Source organism: Cricetulus griseus, chromosome 7, assembly GCF_003668045.3.
Source record: "Cricetulus griseus strain 17A/GY chromosome 7, alternate assembly CriGri-PICRH-1.0, whole genome shotgun sequence".
NCBI lineage: Eukaryota > Metazoa > Chordata > Mammalia > Rodentia > Cricetidae > Cricetulus > Cricetulus griseus.
Genome location: NC_048600.1, coordinates 99,058,669 through 99,071,754, shown reverse-complemented (window position 1 = coordinate 99,071,754; position 13,086 = coordinate 99,058,669). Strand labels below are relative to the sequence as shown.

Here is a 13,086-nt window from a genome sequence, read left to right as displayed (position 1 = left end):
AGAGCTTGGAACAGCAGGATTTGAGGAAGATTGCCCTGTTCTATACCATACCCTCAGGGCATCTTCTTTTCCAGGCTCCCCACGGCCAAGCTCCAGGGATGGCTGCTCTCCCAGCCTCCCTTCCCACCAGAGCATCTTCAGTTTATGGTGTCTTTTTACTTGGGGATTTATGACTTTCACGGTAATGGGTTCCATTCTGTTTCCTCCATGCCGATATTTCTCATCATTATGGTGTGGCTTTATGAGCAGTTCTTAATAAGCGGAGTTATTTTTTTCCCCCTTTGAAACAAACTGTCCTGTGAGTTAATGACTTGTTGTGGGTGTGGATGCAACCCAGAGACAAGTGGAAGTTGGGGAGGGGGTGACAAGGGTTGGGGCTGTGCAGAAACTTCTAGCTTTAAAAACAAAGCTGTGTGATAAGCTCCAAAGCTACACAGAGAAACCCTGTCTCGAAAAACAAAACAAAACAAAACAAACAAAAATGAAGCTGTGCTGAGATCTCTTGAAAACTCTTGGTTAGTGCCCGTATGAAAGGCTCACTCACTAACTGCTCACAAACAACTAGAACCATGCACAGGCACACGTGGCATCTGTGGGCTGCACAGTGCTCACCTGGAGGACAGGTAGGACTCTACCAATCCCAGACTTTTTGTACTTGCTGCCAAATGTAAACCTGGCCTTGGTGGTCAATTGAATTTTTGGATGGCATTTAGGTTAGGACCACATGCTTGGGAGCCCCTCCATCGATGAGTAAAGTTTTAAGGAAACTGACCCAACTCCCTGTCCAGTGGTCCCATGCTAATTCTGACAAAAGACATGCATCAACATGAGACCTCTGTGGCCCCAGTCATGGTCTCAACTTGTGCTGCAGAACCTGTGCGCCTGCGCCACGGCTGGTGGCGCCCGGGGAGGGGGGGGGAGGGAGGGAGGGGAGGGGTTCACTTACACTACAGTGGTGCCACCCTTCCCTGACTGGGCTGATGTGGCTCTGCCTTTGTGCTGGTCTCACAGACAGGCTGCTGGTGCCGGGCCCTATTCATTATTCAATTCAGCTGGCTTGGGTGAGCCTTTCCATTTGCTCCACCAGGAGGGATAACAAATCTAGAAATGCAATTCCACTTTGGTGTATTAAGATATTGATTTGCCTGTCGAGCAGAAGTGCATTTGTTCTGCCAGCCTTCCTGTGGGTAGGAAGGGGTTAACCAAATGTTTATCACAAGGCTGGCTTCAGAGTTGAAAGTAATGTGATCAGTAATGAATTTTGTGTTACATTAGGTTGTATAAATGGACAGACAAGCGCAGACAACAAGTGGCCAGGAGTCGGGGCTAATCTAATGATGTAAAAATAGAGACAGCACCAATTATACTAGGGGCCAGCTCCAGGCTCCTGCAGGGACTGCAAATGAATAGGTACAAATCAAATTACTCACTAATAGACGCACTACAAGAGGGGCAGTCAATGGTAAATGCATTAGAGCCCAGTGACCTCTCTGCTCTGCTCTGCACAGCAGAGTCCCAAAATTTGACTTCCATCTTCAGAGTGGGGGGCAGGGAGTGGCGCTCAAAGAAACTCTTGTTGGGTGGAAGATGGCCACCACTCCCTGTCCCAAACCAGTCCCCTGCAGAAGAGACCTCCTGTCGTAGCTGACCTCCAGTGCATCCTGAAGTCTGAGCTCCAGGGGAGGGGAGACACCCATGTGAGGGATATAAAGAGCAGTGGGACCAAGCCTTCTGTGTAGGCAAAGACAGGAGGTTACATACCCAAACACTTCACAGCCATGTGTCTCTCGGGGGTGCTGTTTTTGACTGCTACGTCAAGGGCTGTGTCTGCATTGGAAATAAAATAGTTCTTTAAAGATGATCATACAATGGACTGACCTTCTAAGAGTCCAACAAGAGCTGAGATCAAACTGAGTGGATATCAAAATCTGGTTTGACCACTGATAGCTTTGCAGGGGAGAATTCTGTGGTCTGTTTCAAGGTCCAGCACATCTCAATTTCTCGAGATCCCTATCCCTTCCTTCTTCCTCCTCAGTCTCCATGGACTGAGTTCCTCTATTCCTGCCTGTTTCGGGGGCTGGGGATGGAAGGATGAGGACGTAGGCCCAGGGTTTTGGATGGTTCCTTGGATATTCTTCCCATGGTCCCATGGATTTAGACAACAGGCATGATATTCAAAGCTGCTTGACACTTGGCTTCTTTGGGAGGGCCTGTGGACTCATGTTCAGAGGTAGCCCTGTATCCTCAGAGTCAGCTCTTGGTGGCTTAGAAATGAATAAAGTATGAAACCAAAGAAGCCCTAAATCTTCCAAGGACTAGTCCAGCTCCATGGAGGCGTGGTTACAGAGGCTTGATTCATGTTCCCCCAGCCACCCTGAGGCCAGCACCACACACTCACACACGTGAGTGGGAGACAACATGCTGGCATGGACAGCGGAGGCCTAGAGACATAGGAAATGTGCCAATATAATGGGTACGGGGAGGCAAGGGCACAGAATAGATGAAGTGACTGGAAGGTGAGTCTCCCCAAACTTGATTAAATGCAGAGGGGTGAACTGAAAGCACTGAGCTACAATAACAAGGACGATGTGGGGGATGGGGACAGAGATAACTATGAAAACTGCAGGGTTCAGGCAGCAGACTTAAAATTGTCTCAGGCAGTGGGACCTTCAGGTTCCTGAGGCCAGCGATAGTGCAGGAAGAGCAGACAGCAAGACAGTCACCCAAAGCTGGAGCCCTGTCTGCTGTATTTGCTATGGCAATCCAAAATGCCTCATGTTTAATGCCATCAAGGGTCATCTCTGCCCTTCATTTTCTGTGGATGTACCTATTTCCTAGCTTATGGTCTCTTACCATCTGAGAAGCTGGGGCAGAAGAGGAGGTGGGCATCTCTCCCCTGTAGCGGCACTCTGCCTTGCTGGGACCTCACACTTTACACGAGGGCCAGTGATTAAAGGTGACGTCTCTGGCAGAGGAGGGACCAAGAAGAATCCTCCCTTGGGTTAACTATCTACCCGTTGTAATGATTCAGGGAAGGCCCCTGACAACAGTCCTGCAGCCCTCCACCCTGGGCCCAAGCCTGCACATGCTCCACAGTCCCTTTCCTTGGGGGCAACATGTGGAAAGGGTACACTGAAGAGTCACCAAAGAGGCCACACTGGCACTTCCTCTTTGGTGACAAGAATCAGCATGCCATGCCATGGGCAAACAGGACATTTGCAGAAGAAATTTATTAGCCCTGGATTCTCACTGCGGTTCTTCCTCTGGCTGCAGCTCCAGAGGGGGCAGAAGAGAGGGACAAAGAAAGCAACCTCACTGGAATCAGTTCTAAGACTTGGCCTGGAACTAACAAGTGCGTCTTTTAAGCAAGATAATTATTCCCACGGCTTTGGCTGCCTCTCATTTACCTCTCAGAGGCCACAAAAACCCAATCAGTCATTCAACAAACATTAACTGAGGCTCAGCTTGGCATTCATCCCAGGGCTGCATGCAGGGCAAGGAGAACTGGTGGTTAAAGGTAACAAAGATGAATCAGATTAAGTCCAAGGAACAAGAATTGGGTCAAGATGCACTCATGGCACTGCGGATAAGGGAGGGGCAGAAGGACCCACGGAGCTGGTCTTTCCCCAGGTAGCGTGTAGAAGGATGTTACCCCTAGCTCATTAATGGGAAAGTCAATAAACACCTCTTACCCAGCCAACCCCAAATGCAGCTGGTACAGAGAGGTTTTCAGGAAGACACATGTGGTCAAGGAAGTGAGCTGGAGAGGGAGCCTATAAGTTTGGTCTAAAAAAAAATGACTGTGCAGAAGGATGGTGTACTTCAGACTGGAGAGCTGCAGTCACATGCTTACAGGATGCTGAGGGGAGACTCTGAAGTGGGATGAGGAAGGTGGGTCAGGAAGAGAAAGAGGCAGGGAAGGCCTGTAAGACATTTAGAAACCATGGCAAGAACCTGGGTCAGGCTATGAAGACAGCTGGCATTTTCTAAGTAGGGAAGTGACCTCAGCCTCTCTGAGAATGGGGTCCCCTTCCATTATGGAAGTTTCCTTTTTTTGAATAAAAGTGGGTCACATTCTGAATGGGTGAGACTGGTAAGATGGTCAGAACTGGACACTCTTACTTTAGAAATAATGTTTTCCTTGATGATGTTGGAGATTGAACTCAGAACCCTATGCATGGTAGACCAGTACTCTACCAGTGAGCTATGTCCCCAACCCTCCAGTGCCTCCTGTGTGTGTGTGTGTGTGTGTGTGTGTGTGTGTGTGTGTGTGTGTGTGTGTGTGTGTGTTGAGATAGGCTTTCTCTGTTTAACAGCCCAGGCTATCCTGGAACTTGATTTATAGACCAGGCTGGCTTTGAACTCACTGAGATCTACCTGCCTCTGCCTCCTGAATGTGGGATTAAAGGTGTGTGCCACCACTGCCAGACTTATCTCTTGCTTTGGAAGCTGAAGAGAGAAATATCTAACAACCTGGCAGATTTGTGATGAGGACATTTACATAGCAGATGAAGTCCCTTAAGCCCTGTTTTGAGTGATGGGGTGATACAGACTACTAAGTACAGTGTCCAGGGTCTGTTTGCCATGAGGATGGGAAGCAAGTGTTCCTAGTATTTCCTGTTTTACTCCTAAGACATGAGAAAATTAAACCCAGAGGGAGAAAGGCCCGGGGCCACATGCTTTCTTCCATTTCTTGGATCCAAATCTCACCAGAAGAAAAACAGTGTTGTTCCCAGTAGCAGCAGCTGGCATTGGGAGCTGAAGGGACTCTCAAGACTTGGCCTTTGCTCCTGGTGGAAAATAGCTAGGAATAGGCGCTAGGACACTGTGCTGAGACACAAATAGCAACACCCATAGTGCTACTCTTGGGGCTGCAGTCACCCACAATCCCACAGTAGTTCTTCCCCACTGTGCAGGGCTGCTTAGGACCTCCTGGTGGGACAGGCTCTGGCCTCTGGGAGCTATTCTCTTCTCTTGCCCTTAGCAATCAGGACATCTGTGGATGGAAAGTGCAGTTTTGTTATTAGATCTGTTGTGGCTTGTACACAAAGTGTCCCATGGAGGCTCACATTTTGGACGCTTGGTCCCCAGCTGGTGGTGCTATTTTGGGAGGTGGGTCCTAGCTACAGGAAGTGATTCATTCTGCTTTTCTGCCCTCTATGAGGTCAAGGAGCTTCTCTACCATACACTCTGGCCACCAAGATGTTCTGCCCAAGCAACCATGGACTGACCCCTCCAAAATCATGAGCCAAAATAAATCTCTCTCTCTTTTTTAAAGTTCTCCTGTTTTTTTTCTTTTTTCAGCAGTCAGAAAACCAATACAGTGTGATAATTAATTTTATGAACAGACAGTTTTTTTGTTTTTGTTTTTGTTTTTTTGAGGCAGGGTTTCTCTGTGGCTTTGGAGACTGTCCTGGAACTAGCTCTTGTAGACCAGGCTGGTCTCGAACTCATAGAGATCCGCCTGCCTCTGCCTCCCGAGTGCTGGGATTAAAGGCATGCACCACCAACGCCCGGCAAACTGACAGTTTTAAAGTCACCTAGATTCCCTCTGGGTATGTCTGTCAGGGCATAGCCAGGTAGGTTTAATTGAGGAGGGAACCTTCCCATGATGTGGAGTTCCAGACTGAATAAAAAGGGGAACGCAGTTGAGCATCAGCATCCATCTCTCTGTCTCCTTCCTGACTCTGAATGTAATGTTACCAGCTACCTAATGCTCCTATCACCACACCTTCCCACCGTGATGGATGGCATCCCTTCCTTAACCATGAGCCCAAATAAATCCTTCTTGCCTTTAGCTGCCTCTGTCAACTGTTCTGTTGCAGCAATGAGAAAAGTGACTAATATATACAGCATTCTAGAGAGACCACACCCTGGGGCTAGGAGAGAAGCCTGAACTCTGCTTACTTTAGTTACTAACAGGTCCTGGTGGGAGCTGGGGATGGAACCAAGAGAGGAACAGACCACAGCACAGTGCCATCACCTCCCCCGGGCTTTCATCAAATCCAAGATAGGAATTGTTGCTCACCAATTCTCCCCTAGTCAGGTGAGAGTTGTGATAGATGCTTAGAGAGCCAGTCTGCTATTGCAACCACAGACAGGGTGTGTGGGGCCACCAAAGAGGACATTCAGAAAAGACATTGAAAAAATTCTTTTTTTTTTCCCCCGTAAATACTATAGAAGGAAAAACCCAGGGTCCACATAGACAAAGCAGAGGAGAAGGTCCAGATACCTGAGCAATTATCTTGATGATGGTGGCATTTCCCCAGGAGCCTGTTGCTGAGGGGAAACAGGCAAGGAGGGGCACTAATCAGAGATGCTCAGAGTCCTTGGTAAGAGAGGGAGACCCAGTGTAGAGAATGTTGGGTTGGATGGATCACTCTTCCATCTGGAGAAGGGAGGCCAGGAGGATGAGGAGATGGACAGGGAAAGTAAGAAAAAGCTGGAGACAGAGTATCATGGGCTGCTACATTTGGTTTCATGGGGAGGAGGGATACTGACGTTCTCAAGAGACCAAGGGGAGGGCTGGAGAGACAGATCACTGGGTGAAGGACTGAATAACCTGAGCTCAATCCCTGGGACCCAGACGGTGGAAGGAGAGAACTGACTTCTGCAAGTTCCCCCCTGACCTTTCTACATGCACCTCGCTCTTTAAATAAAAAATAAAGTAATGTAAGATGTTCTTAGCAAAGAGGATGAAGATGGGAACCTTTCCCAAGGTACCTGGAGTCAACACCATTGAAATTCAGAGGGGTTGAAGGAGACAGGAAGATCACATGAGACCTCAGAGCAGCCCGGCATGGTAGTGCATGTGACAGTTGGGGTGATGAGCCATTCTAGCTTTGTAAAGGCAGCATCATTGGCTAACCTGGGACTAGAGAAGGGCCCAACCTTCACTTAGACATATCTCAGTGCCGTCTCTTTTCTTTTACTTGCATGTTTATGAGTGTGTCTGGTATGTTTGTGTGCATGGTTGTGTGTGTGCAGGCATGTGTGTGTGTGTGTGTAAATGCTCATGGAAGCCCAAGATTGATGTCAAGAGTCTTCCCTAAATCACTATTTATTCTTTGAGGCAGGGTCTCTCAATATGACTAGTTTAGTAGTCCTGGGTTTTGGGGATCTGCATTCTACTCTTCATGTTTACATGACAAACACTTGGTCCACCGAGACTTCTCCCCAAACCCTGCATTGGCTCTCCCTGTCCCCATCTACCACCAGGTGAGCGAGCACCCTTGTTCTCTGCCATGAAGCTCTGCTTCACCATGGCCTAGGAACAACAGAGCCATGAGAACATGCACTGAGACTTCTGAACTTTGAGTCCCAATATTTGTCTCTCCCTTTAAAAAAGGAAAAAAAAAGAAGAGAGAAAACCACAGACCTGGCAAAGGAACATGAGGGACCCATAGGACATGCTGCTGGCTCCTACATGGCCAGCAGAGTTCTTTCTTCAGGACACAATATTCTCCTGAGTTGTAACTTTTTCATTTGAGGTATGAGGGGTGGGGGATTCTAAAAATTCCATTTTTTTTTCAGACAGGGTTTCTCTGTAGCTTTGGAGGCTATCCTGGAACTTGCTCAGTAGACCAGAATGGCCTAGAACTCGCAGAGATCCGCCTGCCTCTGCCTCCTGAGTGGTAGGATTAAAAGTGTGTGCCACCACCACCATCGGGCCAATTCCTCATTTTAAAGAGATTTTATTTATTTTTATCTCATGTATGAGTGTTGCCTGCATGAATGTATGTGCACCACACAAACGCCTGGTGAACACAGAGGCCAGAAGAGAGTGTTGGGATCCCCAGGAACTGGGATTTACAGGTGGTTATTAGTCACCATGTGGGTGCTGAGGACTGAACCTGCATGCTCTACAACACCAGCAAATACTGTTAACCACTGAGCCATCTCTATAGCCCTCCACCTCTCTTTGAGACAAGATTTCAAGTAGCCCAGGTGGGCCCTGAACTCACTATGTATCAGAGAATTACCTTGAACTTCTGAACCTTCTGCCTGTACCTTCTGAGTTCTGGAATGTACAGACATGTACACCAACATCTTGCTATAAACTGCCAATCTTCATGGCAGGATTGGGTTCCAACATATTGTTTCTAGGATTATTGAACACATTTAACCAACTCCTCACAAAAGCTTCCATTTATTTTTATTTACTAATTAAAAACATTACTTTTTGTATGCACGGATGTTTTTCCTGCACGTGTATCTGTCTATGCACTGTGTGTGTGTGTGTGTTGCTTTCAGAGATGAGAAGAGAGCATCAGATCTTCTGGAACTAGAGTCACAGACTGTTGTGAGTCATGAATGAGTGCTGGGAATTGAACCTGGGTATTCTGAAAGAGCATCCAACACTCTGAACCACTGAGCCATCTCTCTAGCCTCAGCTGCCATTTCTTGAGACTTTACTTTCTACAGCCCTACAGTGAAAGTTGGCAGCATGTATGTGCTCCCCACATGCACACAGACCTTATTAAAGTTGTCTTTTGCAAAGCATAGGAAATCATAGACATGTGTTAATGAATTGACCATCTAAAAACTATGTGATGTTCAAAATATGCTTCTCATGTTAATAAGTTGAAAACACGGTCCCTTCGATAAATAAAAGTTAACTGAAAATAATCTTAATGCCTTGACTGCTGGGCCACTAATATATGAATAGGGAATAGCAGAGGATCTAGCAGAATCAGCTACAGCCTTGGCTTTCAAATTCCAAATCACAATTCACTCAAGTATCATGAAATCAAAGCAGTGTGCCCAGAGAGTGTTAGCTTGAACATCGGGGGCACTGTGCTGTGAGAGCCTGAACATTTGGGAAACTGGGTCATGATGTAGTATGTATTTACAGCAGAAAGTGAGGGGAAAAGATTAAGCTTTTCTGGACAGAGTTAAGGGACTGGTGGATGGAACCTCTCCTTCACTGATAGTTCAGTAGGGACTGGAAAGGAGACTGGAATGTCACCTGGCAAAGACAGGCCTTCTTGGCCTTGAGAGCTACTTGTAGGTCCACAATACTTGAACCGGGATGCTGTGGTCTATACACAAGGCTTGGGCTTTTGGTGTGAAGTATTGGGGAAGGCAAGAAAGAATGAGAAGTCTGAACTAGTGACTGGCAGAGTTAAAGTTTAAAATGGACTCCATGTGCACGCAAGTGTTTATTTAAATCCTCTTTTTAGGGGAGTATTAAATTATATATTTACCCAGATACAAAACAATTGGGATAAGTTGATATTTTGTTTATTTTAAAAATGCTTTTTTTTTTTTTTAAGAAAAGGCAATATTGAAAGGAATGTCTGCTAAGCAGGAATTAGTTGAGTTCTTTTGGGGGAAGGTGGTTTAGAGGATGGGGGCTCAGGGAGATACTTCCAGGTGGCAGGAAAAGGATACACAGAGAATCTTACATGTGTTCAGGGTCCCAGGGACTTAGCTGGACTAGCTCAAAAGCAGTAAGTAGGGATGAGTCTGGGGAGAGGGTGGCCTAGCCAGGATGGCTTTGTATACACCTAGTGGTGTGCGCCTAGAGAAGGAATTGCTAAGGCCAAGGTTGAGCTCCTGGAAGTGTGGATTTATCAGCAGGTGACGGGTAGACAGTTCTGGAAATCAGGAGAGGCTAGCTCGGATGTCATCAGTTAACCCATAATGACTGTAGCTACAGAAGTAGAGATTCCCTTGTGCTGAGGGAGAAGGGAAGAGCCTCGAGAAACATACTGAAAGAAAAGGAAAAGCCAGAAAAGGGACTAAGGGACACCAGAGGCAGCAGAACCAAGAGCCAGAGAGGGATGAAACCAGCCCTGGGAGGGCTCACAGGTCCAGTTGGGGGTCCCCAAATGTCCAGTGATGACTCTAGGGAGGAGAGTGGTGGGCTGGGGACACATAGTGCTCCTCTTTGGCAAGAGGATGTTTAGAATTGGGATGGTAGGAAGTTGACAGGTTTCTCAAATGATAACCACTCTCTGACAGTGTGAGACTAGACGGTATGGTAGGAGATTTGAGGAGAATGGGGTAGGGATTGGAGCGGTATGGCTGCAGAAGGAGGGTGGCTGATGACAAGGCCGAGACTGAGTGCCTGGACTAAATAAATAGTAGGGATAGTACCAGAGAGCGGGGGGCGGTGATCTTTGAAAGAAGGGATGGGCCAGAAACCTCATCAACAAGCAGGGGCTGTGTGGAGCTTCAGGTACATAGGTGGGTGCAGACCTCAGCCAGTACACAACTGGCACCTAGCTGGTTGCAGACCTTAGTAAACAGTAGGCACCCAGAAAGACAAAGACCTCAGTAAACAGCTGGTGCACAGGTGGGTGCAGACCTCAGTCAGTAGACAGGTGCTACATATCTGCCTCAAGCTGGACTCTGTTCCAGGCATTGGTGTTTGCTGCAGAGATGAGAGGGCACAAGAAACTGCACAGCGCAGCTCAGTGGTAGGGCACCACATCTGTGTGGAGGCTCAATGAACAGCAAGTGGGTAATGGGTAAGAAGGGTGCTGGGTGATCAGAAGGAAAGCAACCGGGCCAGTTATGTCACAGCTGGACTTGCAAATCACACGTGTAAGCTAATCAGACCGACTGGCCAGCAGCCACCACAGAGGCTGAACTGGCATCTGCACTGCATGCTCACCACATTTTAAACAGATCTTCTCAAACTTTTGATATATGCATTTGTATGCTGGGCAAGAGGTATAGCTTAGTGGTAGAGGGCTTGCCTAGCATGTGTGAGGCTCTGGGTTCAATCCCCACTACTGGAAGAAGAAAGACAAGTCCTGATGCTGATAGGCCAGGGCTGGGCTCTGCATCTCTTACCCCTTCTTTGGCTTGCCCAGGATCAAGCCCAGAGACTTGCACAGGCTACCTCCTCAACCAGATTTGCGTATCTCATCAGCTCCTGGGCAAGAACAGTGCTGCTGGTTAGCAGAGCACTTTTAAAAATGATTTTCTTGCCGGGCAGTGGTGACACACGCCTTTACTCCCAGCACTCGGGAGGCAGAGGCAAGCGGATCTCTGAGTTTGAGACCAGCCTGGTCTACAGAGTGAGTTCCAGGATAGATTCCAAAGCTACGGAGAAACCCGTCTCAAAAAAACAAAAGAATTTTTTTCTTTTTAATTAAAAAATGTATATTCCCATTATATACAGCATGATGTTTTGAAACACATATACATCGTGGAATGGCTAAACAGAGCTAATTAACACACGTTACCTCACATACTTACCTGTTTTTTGGTGGTGAGGACATTTAATATCTATCTGCCTAGCCATTTTTATTTACTAGAGGCAATATATGGTGTGATAGATTTAACACACTGTTCCTACCCAAAATTTCATATTCTCAACCAAAAGCTCTCCACCTCCCTGCTTTGGATAGTAGGCTTTTCTTTTGTGTGACAGCTCATTTTTCCTATGGTCCTGTGCCTTTTGGTGAGGCGCTGGAGCCAGCCAACTGTTATGTTTTTAAGCACCCAATGACCTATCTGACAACAGGCTGATAGTTTGAAATAAACAATGATAATAGGAGTTTTCACACTACTGATAGCCACAAGTCAGGGAACTGTTTGTGTGTGGGAGGGTTGTTTTTTGCTTCCCTTAGGAGCGCTGGTTGTTAAACAATTTATATACCTGGTGCTAGCCAACCCATCATTAACAGTGTTAACACGATAAAATGGCCTCTGTGTCAGGGGTCTGGAGAGCAAGTTCTGTGATGGTCTCAGCACAAGCTGATAAGGAGACAGCAACATGAAGGTGCCTGGGGGAGGCCCTGAGGCCCTGACTTATCTAGTATACCAGAGTACCACCAGAGGCAAACACTCAGTACTACCGTATCTGTGTGTCCATGAGTCACCAAGAGAAGAAGAGTTGGAAAGAGAAGAGGGAGGTGTTATGGGCAGAGTGACTTGCTGGAAATTCTCATCTATAGGCACTGTCCTTTCGGGGTCACCCCTGGCCAGGCCTGTCTTTGTTGTACTAGCAGGTGGACATATTCGCCAGAAAAAAAAAAAAAATGGATAGTGAATCTCAGCCCAAGAGAAGGAAACTGGTTAATTTTTATTTGATTTGCTTACTGACCTAGAAAAATGGGGACAAATTAAAACAAATCAAAACAACCCATTCATCTACTATGGCCAAAAGAAAACCAATGGAATCCTGTTTGGGGACCATTTGAGGAAGAAAATGGAATCCTACTGCTGGAGAAGAAAAAAAAAAGGGGGGGGGGTTGACCTGTGGGGTATGCCCTTTTAATTTCCTCTTTCTTTTTCTTTAAATTCTTTTTAATTTCACAAACCTGCTTATTAAGATCACAAGCTCTCCTGGGTCCCTCAGCTGTCTGGCAGATGGGTCACTGCCAGCTATGTTCAAGTTACTCTGTGGACGATGCTGCCCTTGAGGCTGTGAAGAAGGTGGCGGTGGATGAGGGATGATCCTGGGGATGAGCTCAGGGATACAGGCTCTGTCTGCTTCATAGAACCATGGCTGGCCAGGGGTCCTGACGTAGGGACCTAGGCTGTGCTACAGCTTTGCTTCAGAAAGCTTCTCCCAGGGAGCCTGCAATGGCACGGGGGGGGGGGGGGGAGGAAGAGCTGCTATCCCTGGATATAGAGGATGTAGAGGAATGAATTCACTATGCTTTCAGGATGTGAGGATGCAGGTGGTCTATGCATGTGTGTGCCTGGTAGAGGGGTTCAGCCTGCTGCAGCTTTGGAAGGCCATACCTCCTTTCTTTCCAGGGAAGATGGGGGCATCAGAGTAGCCAGGCCTCTGAGACAGCTGCCATGTAGGGCCTGATCGGTGTTCCCTATCCCTAGATTAACTCTTCCCACCCATCCACTGCACTCTGCAGGTGCCAATGACTACTTAGGCAGAAACCACTAAGCTGAAGAGGTGCTACACCTCTGCCCTCTTAGTGAAGGAGCAGAACTAGGCCAGAGATACAGCGATGGGGAGCCTCACTGCTGAACCTAATAGCCCCAGAACCCACAGAACAGCAGGCATGTCACATTCACCCACGCCAGGGATTCTAAGCTTCTCTTTACTGGGTCCCTTTTCTACAGTAGAGCGGGGCGGGGATGGGACAGGTCACATGGGAGATGATG

At 47.4% G+C, this 13,086-nt stretch overlaps 1 protein-coding gene across 8 annotated transcripts in view; it reads right to left on the bottom strand.

The window, feature by feature from the left end:
* Bcas3 (BCAS3 microtubule associated cell migration factor) overlaps nucleotides 1-13,086 on the bottom strand; it is a 487,638-nt gene that overhangs the window by 10,655 nt on the left and 463,897 nt on the right. For 4 of the 8 annotated variants that reach the window (XM_027426382.2, XM_027426380.2, XM_027426384.2 and 1 more), the window contains one exon: nucleotides 1,762-1,827. The exons of the other annotated variants lie outside the window; for them this stretch is intronic. In XM_027426382.2, coding sequence (XP_027282183.1) covers nucleotides 1,762-1,827 — 66 coding nt within the window. The remainder of the gene's footprint in view (nucleotides 1-1,761; nucleotides 1,828-13,086) is intronic. 8 annotated transcript variants of the gene reach the window in all.